The 21,361-nt window shown below is 38.0% G+C and overlaps 1 protein-coding gene across 1 annotated transcript in view; it reads right to left on the bottom strand.

Annotated features, from left to right (window-relative positions):
* Positions 1-739: 739 nt before the first annotated feature.
* Positions 740-21,361, bottom strand: part of Xrn1 (5'-3' exoribonuclease 1) — a 125,321-nt gene continuing 104,699 nt past the window's right edge. Inside the window, exons 40-41 of the mRNA XM_047563438.1 lie at positions 11,649-11,806; positions 740-5,655 (exon numbers count right to left, since the gene is read on the bottom strand). Of these exons, the coding sequence (XP_047419394.1) occupies positions 5,350-5,655; positions 11,649-11,806 (464 nt within the window). The 3' untranslated portion in view covers positions 740-5,349. The remainder of the gene's footprint in view (positions 5,656-11,648; positions 11,807-21,361) is intronic.

The raw sequence follows: 21,361 nt of genomic DNA, 5'->3' as shown, positions 1-21,361 counted from the left end.
TTTTGATGCTGGGGATCAAACCCAGGGCCTTGTGCTTGCAAGGCAAGCACTGTACAGACTGAGCTATCTCCCCACCCAACTCCCTAGCCTTAAGATAGGAATTTGGGGTCGGGGGTGTAGCTCAGTGCGACGCACCATGCCCTACTTCAGGGGTGGGGGGAGAATTGGAACTAGCCTCTTTCTACATAGCTCTGTAATTATCTTTCTCTGTATGAGAAGAAATGTAGAGGAACTCGTGAGAAGGAAAACAGAAAAGGGATCTCACAGGTACCTGAATGAGGTATGGGGACTTTGTCCAAACTGGGTGCTCAAAGGTGACTCAGAACAGCACAGAGGTACTGACACCACCCCAAGGACTGTGGGTGTGCTTGGGATAGCTAATAGATCTGAGTATGCAGGTGATGATCGTTGTTACCACTAATACTTGTAAAGCACCCACCCTGGGTCTAGTGCTTTACACATTTGAAAACAGGGTGCTAATTGCTTCCTTTAAGAGATGAGGAACCTGAGGCTCACACCATACACAATTTGCCAATTATGATACGATAATGATTCATTTAGTACCAGTAAGAGGTGGAGCAGGCTCTAAACCATGGCCCCTGGAATCTACAGTGCTGGTTTTCCTCACCAGCCACGCCATCTTGGTTTACTGTAAATGATACAGCATGGAGATTAGACATAAAAGGAGATGGGGTTTAAGTGAAAACTACAATGTTCCTATTTTTTATATTAAATCAATCACAGAAGAACAAACACCTTATAAAATCATTCTTAAATTTTTAATTAAAATCCATACAGCATTTAACATGTATAGATGTTTAAACCCTCTCAGTGAATCTTATATTTTAAAATTCCTTTGCACAGCATTTTGAGGCTAACTTCATGCTACAAATTTACAAATGTACAACTTAACAACACAAAAATACATTCGGAGTCCATTCCAATGCAAGTTAAAAACACTTTAATTGGCAGACAATGTAAAGATATTTAAAAAACAAAAACTACAAAATGAGCACATAAAAGTCTTCCCTTTTGAATTTTTAATAAAATACTGCTCTGTATAAGATCTAATGAAAAAATTCCAGTTACTTATAAAATAGTTATGTGAGAAAAGAAATGAATCAAGATTTTTATGTATATATGTATGAATTACACTTAATTATATTGTTTAAAGGAACAAAATGTTGAGTACTCTGATGACACAGCACACCATCTATTATTCATATATCAAAACAGTTGAAAACACTCAAGCAATTTGATGCAGGCAAAAGGAAATAAAATAAATAAAATCCAAAAAATACGAACACTAAACACCCCTTAACTGGAAGGGAAAGAAAGAAAAGAACTTAAAGCAAACTGTGGACCAAATTCTCACTTCTTTCATTTCATGAGAAACACTGAGAATTTGGTTTCAAATTACTAAAACAGCTAAAGAAACTTACTTATTTGGCCTGGAAAACTTAATAGTATATACTAACTGCTGAATAATCAATAATAATGGTGTACTGTGGGAAAAAATAATTTTTACAGGTTGAACTATGTAAAAAACATACCTATTGGAAACCACAGTCTCCCTGACCAATTGCACTTGAGATGGCTGAATGCACTGATTGAGCAAGGCGTTATTAATGGTTCACTGGGACACACACACACTCACACAGACACACAAACACAAAAGCAGCTATGGGTTGATGTCCTTGAGCACTAAAACTATTTTATACATTTTCCCCCTTTCTGAAAGAAGGTCTGATGTCTGAGTCGCTGACTCCCTAAGCTAGCAGTGACTTTGGGGCCTGCCTATCTGACCTGTCCTGTGGCTGGAAACCTGGTACTGTTCTGACTGTCTCCTACAGCTTCCTGGCAGACGGAGGACAGTGATTAAAGTATGAATTAAGTCAGTGTGAAAAAAGTGCACTTTTAGAATTTTAAGCTTTCTTCTGATAATCCAAGGGAGAGCCTGCAAAAAAAGACTGATTCACTGACAAAGCTTAGAGAATGTACTATTCACTGTCTCCAGAAAAACGACAACGAACTTCTATGGTGATTTCTTTTTAAAGACAGAGAACGTCTTTCGCGGCAATTACTCTCTAATAAATTAATTATCTCCAGTAAAAATACAACTACAGTAAAAATACAACTTGGAAGCAAGATAGTACAAAGAAATACAGCAAGCCCACCTCAAAATCTAACAAGCCTGGTTACTTTTTATGCTTTGAAGGAGCATGGAAGAACTAACTTCAGTGGAGTTCTGCACACCCCCATCCACCTCCTGTAAGGTAAAATCAACCGCCAGCATGAAAAATTCATGGGTTTGTTAGTACAGGTGATTCAAAAAGGAGTGCATAAAAAGACCCCACAACTTGACCCTAATCCCTTGAGCTAGAAAAAACACTGATGGACTTCTTACCCATAGTTTCCCTTCTGACCACCTCCTCCCCTTAAAACTAAGAATGGAGATGGTCTAAAACCAGAGCGAGTACCTGATCACAGCAAATAAAATTTAAAAAAACAAAAACAAAAACAAAAAACACTTGCATCGATGGTTTTTCATCCCTTCAATCAATAGAGGGAAAAACCCACAGCTCTAATCTTTCCTACTTACCTGTTTAAAAAGCAAGCAAAATTGTTTTTCTTTTTTCTTTTTGGTGGTGCTAGGGATTGAACTCAGGACCTCACACATGCTAGACAAGTGCTTCACCACTGAGCCACATCCCCAGCCCTGAAAAATCTTAAAAGAAACTAAGATGTAATACAGGCAAATGTAATTTTTCATGCAACTGAGTCTTGTACATCAAAGACTGAAGTATGCATGATATTTAAATCAATACACTTTATCTGTCAAAGTATGAAAACAAGGTAACGACTAGGTGATGCAAGAAATTGTGAAAAGGATCAGCGAGACTGAAGAAATCGACCTTCAGCATCCACTTAATTTGCTAAACAGTGAATTGTTAAGGATATTTAGAAATAATATTTCAAGGAGAGAAAGATTTAAATAGATTAAAGTCCTCTAGTTATGTGGAAACTCGAAGCAATCTGCGAGTCTGTCCCTTCTGTGCCCTCGTGGTGCACTATTTCCACAAGAAGTCCAACAGTTTGATGAGCACATATTTGGGGCGATCCTGGTCCATTCCACCCTAAAGGGAAAAATTTTGTTTCTCAAAGTCCACTTGTTTTCCAGAGGCACTGGACCCCACCAGACGTGGCCATCAGTGGATCCTGCCCCCTGATGTCTCATGACCACCATGCACGTCTTCCGTGGATCTCAAGCTCACACCTGGGTAGGTGCACAAGGGAAAGAAGAGAGAATACCTGACCACTGTCCAGTCATCATGGAGCGCTCCATTCTCTTCAGCCTTGACCTTTAGAAAAAATTCATTTAAAAAAGGCAGGAAAAGAACTTTCACTGGCTAGTCCTAATTAGCTTGCTGGTAAACACTGCATTAAGTGTCCCCCTGGATTCAGTGGCACTATGTGTACTAAAATTTCTCTTGGGCATTTTCAGAAGATGGTCTTTGCTCCCTTCTCTGAGCTTCAGACAGATGTGGGCCTCACACTGTTGACAGAACTGCCACACAGGAGTGATGAGCGAGGCAGTTCTTGAATGCTGGAGTTTGTACAGTTTGGTGAGGTCACAGACATTACACTCAGAAGTAGGAAGAGGGCGACCTAACATTATTGTCACAATCTAACTTTTTCCCTTGTAACCCCATAATAACTGTCTCATTTTCAAGCAAAGGGAGAAGTGTGAGGCAATAAAGATAAACACTGAGAACTACTTGAGCCTCATTACAGACAGAGACATGGAAATGTTGGGAACTGTGGACAAACATCGGGGCCCAGGAAAATGAAAGAAAAGAAAAATTAGACACTCATATGACCATAATACATGACAGATTCAGACCACTTATTTTGATACTAAAGGCACTACTAATACACAAATATCCTGCTAACATTTAGAGACACATTAAAATCAGCCATTAGAAAAAGGAATTTGTTTAGTTCAACACCAGCATTTTACAAAACATGACTTTGAGACTCATGACAGAGTTTTTGATGAGCTAAATGAAATCAGATATGATAATAAGCAGCTCCATATAAAGACTGTGGCTCCCACTTTTAAAAAAGTATGATAACTTTCTTCCTTAAAAATATAAGCATATCACAAAAACTAAAGGATAAATATATATACATATATAGAAGGAGATATAAACCAGGCCCTGGTACTACTGAGAAATTTTCATGAATTCTAAATCATTTCAATGGTTTGAACAACACACATCCACACGTGACATGCAAAGACAATGCCAGTATCACTGACCAGCTGAGCATAAAGCTCAAGGGCAGAACTAGAACGTTAAACCGCGCACATCACAGACTGACGATCATGTCTGTTCTACAGCACACCTCGGAATTGAGAGTTCAGAATTCCATCGGTTCCAGAAAGCACTACACATGGAACAATGGGCTCTCATACATGTTAAGTGAGCAAATAAAAAGCTATAGGTAAGAATAACACAATTTAACAACATGATTAATATTTTTTACTTCGTTCTATTAGAAGAGTAATTTGTAGTCTTTGTACCCTGTAGATTTCAAAATTTAATTTTATTAAAAATGACTAATGCTGGTTCTTGAATAATCTAAAAAATTCTAATTATTACTTAAATTTAGATTGCTATTTATAGTTCTATGCAGATGGATGAAATATTTTGATTAGTACTCTACAGTTGCTTTGGTACAAAATTTAGAATAAAGTTAAACTGTCAGCACCACAGCCAGTGTGATCACTTCACGGCAGGTCTAAATGACCCTCAGAGATAACAACACATAAATACAATACACAGAAATAAGAGCCATTCTCCTGATAATTTGTTACATCATTAAAAAGAGAAATAAAATCCACATCCAGGAAATTATATTTTAGGTCCAATTTTCATGCTCCATTTAATTATCCCTCAACGACAGTGTAAAAGATGTTTTTTATTATTATTGCTAACATGATGTCTACTTCAGAGTTCAAGGAAACTTCTAATGAGGAGGCCAATGGTTAGAGTGGTACATTTTAATGCTTAGCCCACTGAAATTTATTTTAACAAAAAGTTTAACTTAGTATTTTTTCTTTTTACAACTTTATTGAGGTATAATTGACGTACAACAAATTGCACATATTTAAAGTGCACAATTTGATATATAGTCTTTTAAATAGCATGAAAAGTGCCTGATGACTTAAAAATTAAAAGTATTCAAACATATTATTTTAAAATAGTACATTTATGAGATATAGATATGGATTTATAAAAAGGTGATGGAAATAAAAGAAATTATTTTAATTCCCAAGTACCAAATTTATTCAGAAGGTTTAGAAATGCCAAAATTGACCGCCAGTTTCCTTGATTTTCTCCTTGAAGAAGAGCTTGGTGTTGGCTTCTGGCGAGACACACTCTGGCCTTGGGAGGCAGTTTCAACTTGAAAAGATGCAGGCGAAGCGAGCTGAGAGGACTTCAGAGGGCCTGCTGAGCTGTCCTGTGGAATCCCTCTGGTGACCTCAGAAGAGCCTTGCTTGCCAGTCTGAAGTGGGGTGGCTTGAGAAGAACCCCCCTGGGCCTCCTTATTCTCAAAGTTCTTTTTGTTTGCGACCCTTTTTTTGGTAACCTTTAAGGAACAAAAGCGTCATTAATTAGCAATATAGGGGGGAAGATATTCAAAAATTATCATGAACCATGCTGCTAATATTTGTCAATCATCTCTGATTTGTGACATCCATTTAAAATCTCCAAATCAGACTTTAATAATCTGAAAAACTCAGTTGCAAGGAAATATTAAAACATCTGCCATAATTAAAATTTGAAAAATTTATATTCCTGATTTTCAATCACTTTATATTAAGTAGTATATTATTACTTGATACAATCATTATTATTTATTAGAACACAAACTGAGCAGGGACCAGGTCAGATGTGTCATTACATTCTCAGTTTCTAGACCAGTACTGAATTTTTCTTTTAAAATTATTATTATTTTTAGTTGTAGATGGACACAATACCTTTGTTTTAATTTTACGTGGTGCTGAGGATCGAACCCAGGGCCTCATGTGTACTAGGTGAGCACTCTGTCACTGAGCCCCAGCCCCAGCCCCCTGAATTTCTTTTTTTTCTCTTTTCTTTTTCTTTTGAAAAATGTGGATTTCTTCTTAATTTTTTAATTTCCCTTTTTTATTGATGCATCATAATTATACATAATGGGGAAATTCACTTTACATATCTATACACGCACATGATAAAAATGATTTGGCCAATATCATTCCTGTATTTCCCCTTTCTCTCCCCTCTGGTCTCCTTCCTCTAATCTGCTGATCTCTCTTTGATTTTTGTGACTGCCCCCACTCCACCCACCACGATTTCATTTCCTTTTTCCTCTCTAGTTTCCACATATGACCCTTGACTTTCTGAGTTTGGTTTGTTTCACTTAATGTTAAATTCCATCCATTTTCCCACAAATGACATAATTTCATTCTTCTTTATGGCTGAATAAAATGCCATTGATTCTATATATACCGTATTTAATTAATTAATTAATTAATTAATTAATTTTTCATATTTAATTTATTGATGAATCCACTGAACACCTAGGTGATTCCACAGATTGGTCATTGTGAATTTTGCTGCTATAAACATGGGTATGCATGTATTACTACAGTATGCTTTAATTCTCTAGAATAAATATGAAGGAGTGGTATAGCTGGGTCATATGCTGGTTTTCAAGGAACCTCAATACTGATTTCTATAGTGGTTATAATATGAATTTATAATCATACAAAATGTAAGTGTTCTGTGTTCTCCACATCCTCTACAGCATTAATTATTGTTTGTATTTTTTAAAAAATACATCTTTAGTTGTAGGTGGATACCTTTATTTTTATTTATTTATGTTTATGTGGTACTGAGAATCGAACCCAGTGCCTCACACATTCGAGGCAAGCGCTCTACCTCTGAGCCACAACCCCAGCACTGCCCTTGTTTGTATTCTTGATAGCTGCTACTGGAACTAGAGTCACATAAAATCTCAGTGTGGTTTTGATCTGCATTTCCCCAACTGCTGCTAAAGATGTTGAACATTTTTTTCAAATATTTGTTGGTCATTTGTATTTCTTCTTTTGAGAAGTATCTGTTAAGTTCATTTGCCCAGTTATTAGGCTTTTTTGTTGTTAATTTTTTTGAGTTCTTTTTATCTTCTGGATAGTAATCCTGTCACAGTAGTTAGCAAAGACTTTCTTCCATTCTGTAGGTTCCCTCGACATTCTTGTTTCCTTCGCAGTGCAGAAGCTTTTCACCGTGATGCCATTCCATTTATTAATTATTGGTATTAATTCCTGAGCGGTAGGAGTAAGTTGCCTGAGCCTGTATGTTGCAGTGCTGATCCTACATTTTCTTCTGGGAGTTGCAGTTTCTGGTCTTTGATTAATTTTTAGTTGACTTTTCTGCAGGCTGAGAGATAAGGATCTAGTCTCATTCTTCTACATAACCAGTTTTCCCAGCATCATTTGTTAAAAAGGCTGTCTTTTCTTCGATGTATGTTTTTGGCACCCCTGTCAAGTATCAGATGACCGTAGCAGCTGGGTTTGTCTCTGTGTCTTCTATTCTGTTCCAATGGCCTATGCGTCTATTTTTATGCCAGTACCATGCAAGTTTTTGTTACTCTTTAATATAATTTGAAGTCAGGTACTGTGTGATACCTCCAGCACTGAGGGTTTTTTGGGGGGGTGGGGTGGGGACTTAAAGAATTTCTTTGGCCATCGTGGGTCCTTTATTTTTTCCAAATGAATTTTAGGATTGCCTTTTCTAGTTCTGTGAAGAATGTCATTGGTATTTTATTGGGATTAAATGAATCTGCATATTGCTCTTGGTAACATGCCATTTCTAACAGTATTAATTCTGCTGATCCATGAACATGGGAGGTCTTTCTGGCTTCTTGCGTCATCTTCAGTATTGTACAGTTTTCATTGTAGACGTCTTTTACTTTCTTGGTTAGATTCATTCCTAGGATTTTTTTAAATTTTTATTTTATTTGAGGTTATTGTGAATGAGATTGTTTTCCTGATTTCTTTCTCAGCAGATTCATTACTGATATGTAGGAAAGCTACTGATTTTTGTATGTTGGTTTTGTAACCTACTACTTTGCTGATTAGCTTTAGCAGTCTTTTGGTGGAGTTTTCTGAATCTTTTAAGTATAGTATATCATATGCAAACAGTAATAATTTGATTCCTCCTTCCCTATTTTCATCTCTTCTATTTTCTTCTCTTGGAAATGGCTAGAATTATGATTTGGAGGTTAGTTCCTTCTATCCCTAGTTTCTTCATTTTTATCATGAATGAGCACTAAATCTTTGTCAAAGGCTTTTTCTGCATTTATTAAGATGACTATTGATTTTTGTCTTTAATTCTATTTATGTGGTAAATTACATTTATCGATTAGCATACATTAAACCGTCCTTGCAATACTGGAATAAAACCAACCTGGTCACAATGTACAACCTTCTTAGTAGGTTGTTGACTATGATTGGCTAATATTTTATTAAGGAGTTTTGTATTTAGATTCATCAGGGATACTGGTCCATCATTTTCCTTCCTGATATGTTTTTATCTGGTTTTGTTACTAGGGTGATACTGAAGTACATTGTGGGGCATTGGCACTGGTTCTTCTTCAAAGGTCTGTTTAGTCACCCTTTTCACTGCTGTCCCCAAAAGACCTAATAAAAACAACTTTAGAGGAGGAAAAGATGATTTGGTGCTCACTGTGCTGCATCTGCAGTCTTTTTGTGAATTCTCTCTGTTTTTGCTGTAGAAGTAGATATCCATGGGTGGTCCTGAGGGCTTCCAGTAGCCATTCTTACTTGGGGCCTAGTTGTTCATTTGGGCTTTTTGTCTCTTCTTTGTATTAAAGTATTGTTTAAGTTTGAGCACTGTCTCTTGGCTGGATTTAGCTCAGCAACTGAGTCTGAACCCTGTGAAGTGTCCCAGAAGATTCCCAGGACCTCACAGAAAAGGGGAAGAAGAGCAACAGCAACAACAGATGCAAGGAATATGTACTCCTGAAATACCCACTTCCTACAATGACATCTAAACACTAATTACCATAGAAAAAAGAATGGCGGGGTCAGCAATTGCCAAGAGCAAAAATGATAAGTAGCCATGAACTAGATCTGGCATTAAACAGCAGTCGTCAGCTATGCCATACACAGTACTAACAACTGCAACAACACGAGTGGAAACGGCCTGAACCAGAGTTCCAAGAGGTGGTAAAAATGCAGTTACTTAAGAGAAAAGAGTGTGATAGGAAGGTACCTATAATCTCAGTGACTCAGGAGGCAAGTTCAAGGTCAGCCTCAGCAACTGAACGAGGCCCTGAGACCCTGTCTCAGAATAAAAAAATACAAAGGGCTGGGGAGATGGCTCAGGGGTTAAGCACCCTGAGTTCAATCCCCAGTGACAGCCCCACCAAAAAAAAAAAAAAAAAAAAAAAAGTTTCAGAATGGTCAAAATATGGAGAGAGAGAAAGCAGGAGATGTAGCAAGTGATGGCTACTGGGGAGGAGGAAAAAAAGCAGCAAAGTAAGGAAAAAGAGAAAGAGAATAAGAGAATTTGGCCACTAGTAAGAAAAGAGAAAGAACAAGAACAAATAAAAACAGAACCCAAATGAACAAACAAAATTCCCTTTTGGGAGATAAGACAAAGAAAATATCCCAAAACTGCTAAAAATGAGAGAAAATAAGCAAGTGTGTATGTATGTGTGTGTGTGTGTGTGTGTGTGTGTGTGTGTGTGTATCCACAAACTAGTCAGCATAGTAAAACATGAAAAAATAAAGGTACTGGTATCTTGTTCCCACTGAGGAGAAAGGAGGGGCTGCTGAGCTCCAGAGGAAGGTCAGAGATGCCATGAGAGGCAGGGGACCCAAGCCACGCCCTTCCTCGGGTCCAGACACTTACTTCCTCTTGTGTCATCCATATCCAACTTGTCTAGTGACTTTCACCCTTCCAAATTCTGGGTTGGGGAGGCCCGACAGATCAATTTGCAAGTCAAGTACAGAAGAGGGGAAGTGCTGACCCCAAGGATCCCCACTCACCCTGCAAAAGGCAATCTGATGTGTAGCAAAAAAGAAAAGAAAACAAAACAGGGCTAAGGGAGGCGCCAGGCGGACAGCATTACACCAGAGAAAGGGGCTGGGGGAGCCTATTGAAGAAGCCCCTCCCCAGAGAATCAGGGGAAGGAAAAAAATTCTTGATGAAAAAGAAAAGAATTGTCTCCAATGAGGTGGTCAAAACTGCTGATGAGGATGATCAATGCACACGCCTCACTGTCCCGTTTCTTGAGCTGTGTATCCCTCAGAGCAAGAACTGGGGGCTGTTAACCCTTGGTCTTTTCGTTTTGCTCACAGCTGCTAGCTGCAGTGCCTGAACTGAAGTTGGTTGAACCAGCTCTCTGCTTCCCTTCTCACCGTTAGAGGGTGGGACAAGAAGCACCTGGGAGCTCTGCCAGACAGACACACATGCATTCCCAGTGGGGCTGCTGCAGAGTTCCAAGAGGGAAGTTCCAGTGCTGGGACTTCCAATCAGGCCTTTGGGACTTGGTTGGGTGGTGTCTATTCTGGAGAGATTAGATCAACACAGGACTGGGCAGATCAATCTCCTGGGAGACTGGATCTCAGAAGCCTCCTGAGAGTTCTACTTGTAAGGTGGGGGAGCCAACCCTCCAAGTCTCACACACTCCACTGTCCAACTCCACTGTCCATCTCCACTGTCCATGAATACCGCTTTCTCAGTCTCAGTCCCCAAGTGTAATCATGCCAACTGTTCCAACTTCCTGAGCCTCTTCAGCTGGTCACAGGAGCTACCAGACTTAAAAGGGAAAGAAAGTTGCCCTCCCCTCCATATCTCTGACTTGAATCACCCTGGGCCCAGTCACTGTGCCTGTTTCACTCTCCTTCTGCTAGGTATACCCTAGGCCATGTGGTAGGTGCTTGCTGTGATCTCCTGGCTGCGGCACGGCCACCTTAAGATGGCTCCGCCTCTGCTCTCTGCTTGCCAGTTAAGAAACACAGTTCTTTTCAAGCACCAGTTTGCTGTGCAGTCACTAGTTCAGCTAAGTTCTTAATGCTTTTCTGTTCTATAGGTTTTCTGGGCCAAATCTGTCAACTGTATCTCTGTGTATACCTCCCCTCTGGGTGAACTGGCACTGCTGCCGCAACTGTCTTGTCTCCAATGTACTCTTCTTGTTCTTTGCTCACTGCACCTAAATTTCTAAGTCTCTAAGAGACTCTAACTGTCCATTATTGAATTTCAGTGAATTCCCTCTTTTACCCACCTTGAAGGGAAGCAGTACTTCTGCTGCTTGAATCCTGAGCCATGCAACAACTGGACATGTAGCCTTCCTCTAATCTGTCATCTTGTATCCTCTCTCTCTCTTATTCTTTTCGCAGTGCTGGGGATTAAACCCAGGGACCCCTGTATAATGCTAGGCAAGTGCTCTACTACTGAACTGTAGTTATAATCCCCAGCACTGGATTTCTAGATGGCAATGAAAAAGTAAAACAAATTTTAATCGACAGTCTTTGAACATTTAAAAAAAATCATTCTCCTTCCATGCTGTACCTGCAGAGGTATGAACTGATTGTGCACACCCCCTGGCCCTCCTCCGGCCACGGGCATGGTCCCAGAAGATGACGTATGATGGAAGGGCTTCCCAGGAACTGGCACTGGTGGTCCCCATGGCATTGAGCCAAAGAGATGAGGTGAAGGTATCATATTAGCTGTTAAAAATCACAGAAGATTTTTCTCTTAGTAAAATTAAAGCCCTGAAAGTTAGGACATCTTGATGTTAACCTTTATCCCCCTGCTTGGCAAAAAGCTTATGCTTATTTGTAATTAATATTCTTTACATCATTCAAGCTCAGGATCCCTTCTTAGGACTGTGAACTGTCTAAAGAAATGCATTTATCATTATGGTAGGCTACAAAGACCAATAGTACATTTGCTGATAGGAGCTTTACGAATACCTGAAATTATATTTTAAATAAATATAATTTAAATAAATTATAAAATTACATTTTATAAAAAATATAAAAGGGTTACAAAACAACTGTTCCTTAGGAGAGAAAAGCCCAGGCACAAGGAGAAATCTTTTTTTTTTTTTTTGCGGTGCTGAGGATTGAACCCAGGGCCTTGTGCTTGCGAGGCAAACACTCTACCAACTGAGCTATCTCCCCAGCCGCAGGAGAAATCTTAAGGATCTTGCCAGCCCTCAATGCTAAGTTGCTTCTATAGTGACCCCAGATTACAACAAAACCCAAAAAGGCTCAAGTTCTGAAATCCTACAAGCTGATCCTTTTCATATGGCATGTAGAATCTTGGCTTTTCTCTCTTCTGATGTTTGTATTTCAAGGATTTTTTCATTTTGGCTTCTTCTCAGCAATATATTATAACAAAGATTCTTTTTTAAAAAAACTTTTTTAGATGTTGATAGGCCTTTATTTATTTTTTTTTTTTTATTTATTTGCATGTGGTGCTGAGACTTGAACCCAGTGACTCACACATACTGCGGAAGCGCTCTACTGCTGAGCCACACCTCAGCCCCTCACAGACTCTTAAACCTGATTTATCTGTCTCAGCTACTTGGGGAGCTTGTGAAACACAGACTCCTGGGCAGACTTTACAACTCACACCTAGTCAGTCAGACTTGGAGGGCTCAGGAATCTGTATTGCTAACAAGCTCCACCAGTGCGGCATGAGAGCTACTGCATTTACACTGCTACTGAAGAAGCTATGAAATATGTTCAAACCTTCTTTTCAGAGAGATAAAAAAGCACTTAGGGGCTGGGGAGATAGCTCAGTTGGTAGAGTGCTTGCCTTGCAAGCACAAGGCCCTGGGTTCAATCCCCAGCACCGCAAAAAAAAAAAAAGAAAAAGCACTTAGATCTGTAAAGTATAGTTTACTTAAAATATAGCTACTTGAGAAAAATATTTCTCCTCAGCCGAACAGTTGTTTTGAGAACAGTTGAGAACAGTTGTTTTGTAACCCTTTTATATTTTTTATAAAATGTAATTTTATAATTTATTTAAATTATATTTAAATAATTTATTTAAAATATATAAACTATACTTAAGTATAGTTTACTTAAAATATAGCTACTTGAGAAAAATATTTCTCCTCAGCAGAGAAAAATTGCAGTATACATTTCAGTGTTGTGAATCATACATACATAAGCACTGGATGAAGAAAACTTTTATTTATTTATTTATTTATTACTGGGCATTCTACCAAATGAGCTACAGCCTCTGCCCTTTTTAAATTAAAAAAAAAAAAAAAAAAAAAAAATTCTGATACAGGGTCTCACTAAGTTGCCAAGGCCGGCCTTGAACTTTTGATTCTCTTGCCCTAGTCTTCTAAGTAACTGGATTCTAGGTGTGTGCTGCCATGACTGGTAAGGAAAACTTTAAAAAGGGCTGGATAAACAGCGCAGTGGTAAAGTGCTTACCTAGCATGTTCGAGACTCGGGATTCAATTCCAAGCACAAAAAACAAAACCAAAAACCATGTTAACTTATGCATAGGTTTGCTTCATAATTTCTTCAACAAATCACTGTTATAAATACATTTTTCTCCATATTTTCTTCTTCTCCTCCTCCTTTTTTTGGAGCCATACTGGGGATTGAACTCAAAGGCACTCTACCACTGAGCCACATTCCCAGCCCTTTTACTTTTATTCTGAGACAGGGTCTTATTAAGTTGCCCAGGCTGGCCTCAAACTTGTGATCCTCCTGTCTCAGCCTCCAGAGTTGCTGCAATCAGAGGCAGGCACCGCCCCCCAGCTACTGGATTCATTTTTAAAAGTGAAGAATCAATCAAAATTAATTTGATGAATAATGGTGATATTAGTACACTGAGCTTTGATGAAAACATTGTTCATACGGTCAAAGGAATATCAGTGTAGTACAGTAACAAAAGCATGGGCTTTGAAAACAGACAGGCTTGTACTTTGAATAACAATTCTGCTACTTACTAACTTATGACCTTAGATAAGTACTTTTTAACAAAGATCAATGTACTACACATACACTATACTTCAAATAAGTTTTCAACATAAAACAACGGCCATTTGTTCTACTGTAGGTTCAACTAAATTTAGGTTTAACTAATTTTAGATATTCATTTCCATACTGCTCAACATTGCTTATGCTCCTAATTAGGAATTAATCAATTTTAGGTGTTTTTTAGATCTATTGACTTTCTACATAGATCAAAATTCAGTTCCTCTGCATTATTCCTCAGTACTTGCCCTGTCCTCCTAATGTAAGTACATATTTGCTGAAATATATAACAGTGTTTATGATATGTTTTGTCACTGCAAAGCCAAACAGGATTGTCTGATTATGTTTATTTTCTTGTAAAACTTTATACTCTGGCTAGTAATTATACTTTAAAAGATGCTTGGTCTTCTTTGAACCTATCTTTTTTTTTTTTTTTTTTTGCGGTACTGGGGAATCAAACTCAGGGCCTTGTGCTTGCAAGACAAGCACTCTACCAGCTGAGCTATCTCCCCAGTCCTGAACCTATCTTGAATGTTTTTTCAAATGTCACCTGGCTAACACATAATCTGCCTTACTTGCCAAGACTTCCTTGGGCTTCCCAGTTGAAACTAGTTACTTTCTAGACCTGGTGAGAAGCTGGCATCCTTACATGGTTACTTAAATATATTAGATCTACCGATCTGCAACTTCTTTTGGCTCCACGGTTTTTTCTTCTTTTTAAAATTACTGCTTTGTTTCCTGAAACATGTAATCCAGTAACTTTTTTTTTTTTTTGTACTGGGGGATTGAACTCAGCCCACATTTCTAGCCCTATTGTATTTTATTTAGAGACAGGGTCTCACTGAGTTGCTTAGCACATCGCTTTTGCTGAGGCTGGTTTTGAACCCATCATCCTCCTGCCTCAGCCTCCCAAGCCACTGGGATTATAGGCATGCACCACCCCACCTGATCAGTAACTTTTTAATTAATTTTAAAATTTGTTCTAATTGGTTATACATGACAGCAGAATGTATTTTGACACACTGTACACAAATGGAGCATAACTTCTCATTCCTCTGGCTATACTTGGTGCTGAGTCACAACAGTAGGATAATCATACATGCATATAGGGTAATATTGTCTGTTTCATTCTACTATCCTTCCCATCCCCAATGCCCCATCCCTCCCCTACTTCCCCTCTGCATAATCCAAAGTTCTTTTATTCTTCCTGTCTACCTTCTCCACTATGGATCAGCATCCACTTATCAGGGAAAACATTTGCCCTTTGGTTCTTTGAGATTGGCTTATTTCACTTAGCATGATATCTCTAGTTCCATCCATTTACCTGCAAATGCCATAATTCATTCTTTAAGGCTGAGTAATATTCCATTGTGTATATGTACAACATTTTCTTTATCCATTTATCTGGTGAAGAGCATCTATGTTGGTTCCATTAGTTCATTTATCGTGAAATGAGCTGCTGTAAACATTAATGTGACAGTGTCACTATAGTATGCTGATTTTAAGTCCTTTGGGTATAAACTGAGGAGTAGGTCTGCTGGGTCAAATGGTGGTTCCATTCCAAGTTTTCTGAGGAATCTCCATACTGCTTTCCACAGTGGTTGCACCAATCCGCAGTCCCACCAGCAATCTATGAGAGTACCTTTACCCCACATCCTCACCAACACTTACTATTGCTTGTATTCTTGATAATTGCCACTCTGACTGGAGTGGGATGAAATCTTAGTTCTGATTTGCATTTCTCTAATTGCTAGAGATGATGAACTTTTTTTGTGTTTGTTGATTGACTGTATTTCTTCTTTGAAGTCCCTTAGCCCACTTATTGATTGGGTCATTTGTTTCTTTGGTGTTCAGTTTTTAAAGTTCTTTATATATCCTGAAGATTAGTGCTGTATTTGAGGTGGATGTGTTAAAGATTTTTCTCCCATTCTGTAGGTTTTCTCTTTACATTACTGAATGCTTCCTTTGCTATTTGATTCCATCCATTTATTGATTCTTAATTTTACTTCTTACGCTGTTGGGGTCTTGTTAAGGAAGTCAGTTCCTAAGCCAACATGATTAAGATTTGAGCCTACTTTTTCTTTTATGAGGTGCGGGGTCTCTGTTCTAGTATTTAAGTCTTTGATCCACTTTTCAGATGATTTTTGTGTAGGGTGAGAGACAGAGGTTTAATTTCATTTTGTTACATATGGATTTCCAGTTTTCCCAGCACTATGTGTTGAATAGGTTATCTTTTCTCCAATGTATGTTTTTGGCACCATTGTCTAGTATGAGATAATCATATTCATGTGGGCTTGTCTGTGTGTCTTATATTTTGTACCACTGGTCCATGTGTCTATTTTGGTGTTTTCGGTAATATGGCCATTTTGACAATATTAATTCTGTTTATCCAAGAGCATGGGAGATCTTTCCATCTTCTAAGGTCTTCTTTGATTTCTTTCTTTAGTGTTCTTTAGTTTTCACTGTAGAGGTCTGTCACCTCTTTTGTTAGGTTGATTCCCAAGTTTTTTATTTTTTTGAGACTATTGTGAAAGAGGTGGTTTTCCTAATTTTTCTTGCAATGGATTTATTGCTTATGTATAGAAATGATTTGATTTATGTGTATTGATTTTATGTTCTGTTACTTTGCTGAATTCATTTATTAGTTCTAGAAGTTTTCTGGTGGAATTTTGTTTGGATTTTCTAAATGTAGAATCATGTCATTGGCAAATAGTAATAGTTTGAGTTCTTTTCCTATTCATATCCCTTTAATTTCTTCCTTCTATTTGCTCTGGCCAGAGTTTCAAAGGATGATGTTGAATAAAAGTGGTGAAAGAGGGCTTCCTTGTCTTGTTCCAATTCTTAGAGGGAATGCTTTCAATTTTTCTCCATTTAGAATGATGCTGGTCATGGGCTTATAGCATAGATAGCTTTTACAATGCTGTTCCTACTATCACTAGTTATTCTAGTGTTTTGAGCATGAAGGGTTGCTATATTTTGTCTGCATCTATTGAGATGATCATATGATTCTTGTCTTGAAGTCTACTTGATGTGATGAATGATGTTTATTCATTTCTGTATGTTGAACCAACCTTGCATCCCTGGGATGAACCCCACTTGATTGTGGTACCCTATCTTTTTAGTAAGTTTTTATATGTGATTTGCCAGAACTGGAGAATTTTTGCATCTATGTTCATTAGGGATATTGGTCCGAAGTTTTGTTTTCTTGATTTGTCATTATCTGCTTTTGGTATCAGGGTTATACTAGCCTCATCGAATGAGTTTGGAAGGGTTCCCTCTTTTTCTATTGCATGAGAAGTATTGTAGTTAGTTTTTCTTTGAAGGTTGTATAGAATTTGGCTGAGAATCCGTCTGGTCCTGGGCTTTTCTTAATTGGTAGGCTTTTGATAGTGTCTTTTATTTCATTGTTTGAAAATGATCTGTTTAAATCATGTACGTCCTCCTGTTGGTAGGTCATTTGACTCTAGAAATTTGTCAATGTCTTCAAGATTTTCTATTTTGAGTATAATTTTTCAAAATAGTTTCTGATTATCTTCTGTATTGCAGTAGTGTCTGTTATGATATTTCCCTTTTTATCTCAAATTTTAGTAATTTGAGTTTTTTCTATTAGTGTGGCTAAGGGTTTATCAATTTTATTTTTTCAAAGAACCAACTTTTTGTTTTGTAAATTTTTGAACTGTTTCTTTTGTTTCAATTTCTTTGATTTCAGCTCTGATTTTAATTATTTCCTGTCTCCTACAGCTTTTGATGTTGATTTGTTCTTCTTTTTCTAGGGCTTTGGGATGTAACGTTAGGTCATTTATTCATTGACTTGTTATTCTTTTAATGAAAGAGCTCAATGCAATGAACTTTCCTCTTACCACTGTCTTCATAGTGTCCCAGAGATTTTGATATGTTGTATCATTATTCTCATTTACCTCTATTTTTTTATTTCATCCCTGATTTCTTCTGTTATCCCTTCATCATCCAATAATGTATTATTTAGTCTCCAGGTGTTAAAGTAGCTTCTATTTTTTATTTTATCATTGATTTCTAATTTCATTCCATTATGATCTGATAAAATGCAAGGTATTTATTATCTCTATTTTTTTGTATATGCTAAGAATTGCTTTGTGGCACAAAATATGGTCTATTTTAGAGAAGGATCCATGTGCTGCTGAGAATAAAGTGCATTTGCTTGTTGGTGGATGAAATATTCTATATGTCTCAGGTCTAAATTATTAATTGTATTATTTAGTTATATAGTTTCTTTGTTTAGCTTTTGTTTGGAGGATCTATCCAGTAGTGAGAGAGGTATGTTAAGATCACCCAGTATTGCTGTGTTGTGGTCTACTTGATTCTTGAGATTGAGGATGTATGTAGATGCTCCATTGTTTGGGGCATATTTACAGTTGCTATGTCTTGTCATATAATTCCTGTAAGCAGCACGAATGTTATTCTTTGTCCCTTCTGATTAACTTTGGCTTGAAGTCACTTTACCTGATTCAAGGATAGAAACTCCTCTTGTTTACATGATCCATGTGAGTGATCCCCCACCCCCCATCCTTTTGCCTTCAGTCTGTGGATATCTTTGCCTCTGAGGCAAGTCTCCTGGAGATAGCATATTGTTGGGTCTTGTTTTTAAATCCAATCTGCCAGTCTGTGTCTTTTGATGAGTTAGGCCATTAACATTCAAGGTTATTATTGAGGTATGATCTGTATTCCCAGTCATTTTGATGTATTTGTTTTTAATATGAATTAGTTTCACTTGTATTCTAAATTTCAAGGCAATCTAGGTCTCTTTATTCATATCTAATAAGCATTTGGAGTTCCCTTCAGTTTAGAGATGCATATCCTTTAATTCTAGGAAACTTAATCTTAGTATTTCTTTGATACTTTCCATTTTTCTTTGTTTTTTTTCTGGAAATCTCATAAGATGGGTTGTGGATCTATGCATTATTCCTCTAAATCTCTTTCTTATATTTCAGTTTCTATCATCCCTGGCTACTGCTTCTGCTTTTATTTATTTTTTAATTTTTTATTTTTTTAAAGACAGGGTCTTGGCTTTGTTGCCCAGACTGGTCTTGAACTCCTAGGCTCAGGAGATCCTCCATCTTCAACCTCCTGAGTAGCTGGGACTACAGGCGTGCACTACCATTCCTGGCCATCCTTGGTTTTCATAGGGGTTTATGTATTGCATTTAAAATTTTTGACTCAACAATTTTACTTGTTTTTCTCAAATTATTCTCTTTTCTTTTTTCCCTACAGAATTTTTTTTTTTTTTCCCCTGCAATGCTGGGGATTAAACCCAGAGCCTGTGCATGCTAGGTAAGTGCTCTACCACTGAGCTACATTCCCAGTCTAGGTCCTTTATATTTTTTCTTCATTTTGGGCTCTCTCTTTCATTTTGGAGATTTTCCTTTACCATCTTCTGATCTTTCAGTCTAGTATTTACTCATATTAAAGAGGCAGACACTGAAGTCAATTAGAAGCAGTGACCATGGGGGAGGAAGCAGGGCTAATGACTTGAGGGCTTCACTCTAGGGTAACCTGGATAGTAAGCCAGCCTTTTGGTTGGGTGACTCTCCAAAAGTCAGTAGGTCTTTCCTTTGAAGGTTAATGAATGTCGCAAAGGACCATCCTTCAATTTCCCTTCTGGAGAGTAAGACAAGGCTGGTTTCAGTCTGGGAGTAGGATGGGAAAAGAGAACTTTTGCTTTAGCCTGTCTTCAGTCTTGTGTTTCTTTCTCCATTCTGTGGCTGGGGTCTCCACACTTGAGAGAGCCCTCCCATACCACATGCTCTTCAGACGGGACACTAATCTCCTGTTTATATAAATAACTCAAAAAACTTACCACCAAAACAAAAAACAACCCAATCAATAAATGGGCTAAGGAACTGAGCAGACACTTCACAGACGAAATATAATCAACAAACATATGAAAAAATGTTCATCACCTCTAGCAATTAGAGAAATGCAAATCAAAACTATGCTAATATTTCATCTCACTCCAGTCAGAATGGCAATTGTCATGACTATAAGCAATAATAAGTGTTGGTGAGGATGTGGGGAAAACGGTACACTCATATATTGCTGGTGGGACTGCACATTGGTGCAGCCACTGTGGAAGGAAGTATGGAGAATCCTCAGAAAACTTGGAATGGAACCACCATTTGACCCAGCAGTCCTACTCCTCAGTTTATACTCAAAGGACTTAAAATCAGCATACTATGGTGATACTGTCACATCAATGTTTACAGCAGCTCAATTCACAATAGCTGGAACCAACCTAGATGCCCTTCACCAGATGAATGAATAAAGAAAATGTACATATACACAATGGAATATTACTCAGCCTTAAAGAATGAATTATGGCATCTGCAGGTAAATGGATGGAACTAGAGATATCATGCTAAGTGAAACAAGCCAATCCCAAAGAACCAAAGGCTGAATGTTTTCTCCGATAAGTGGATGCTGATTCATAGTTGGGAGTGAGTCGGAAAGAATGAAAGAACTTTGGATTATGCAGAGGGTAAGTAGGGGAGGGATGGGGCAGTGGGGATGGGAAGGATGGTAGAATGAAACAGACATTATTACCCTATATGCATGTATGATTATCCTACTGTTGTGACTCAGCACCAAGTATAGCCAGAGGAATGAGAAGTTATGCTCCATTTGTGTACAGTGTGTCAAAATGCATTCTGCTGTCATGTGTAACCAATTAGAACAAATTAAACAAAACAAAACAAAACAAAAAAGTGAGAGCTCTCCCAGAGAACACCTTTCCAATCTTTTGCTACAGAGGCAACTGCCTTGGCTGTGTTGGGGAGGTATGGGAGGGAGTGGTCCCATCACATTACTTGCAGATTTTCAACCAAATCCTTTTTAATTTTGTTAAACAAAAAAAACACTGGGGACTGAATCCAGAAGTGCTTTACCACTGAGGTATATCCCCACCCATTTTCAAGTCTAAGACAGGGTTTTGATAAATTGCCCAGACTGCCCTTGAACTTGTAATCCTCCTGCCTCAATCAAGTAATCCTAAATAACTGGGATTATAGGTTCTTTGTCTAATCCCTTTCTTCTCAGTCCCTGCCTCATCTTTGCCTTCTCTGATAGCCTCTGGTTCCTCCAAGTTCTGAATCTCTTGACAGTTGTGAGGAACTGCATGCTCATTAGCTCACTTGTAACCTCTTGTTCAGGAACTGTAGTTTGTAGCTTAATCTTGCTCTGCTCAACTGGTTACTTCTTCAATTGTTTTTCTCATCACAAACTGCTTTCACATTTCTAATTGCTGAT

This window comes from Sciurus carolinensis, chromosome 9, assembly GCF_902686445.1.
Source record: "Sciurus carolinensis chromosome 9, mSciCar1.2, whole genome shotgun sequence".
NCBI lineage: Eukaryota > Metazoa > Chordata > Mammalia > Rodentia > Sciuridae > Sciurus > Sciurus carolinensis.
Note: the sequence above shows the minus strand (reverse complement) of the source record. Positions and strands in the feature narration are given on the sequence as shown.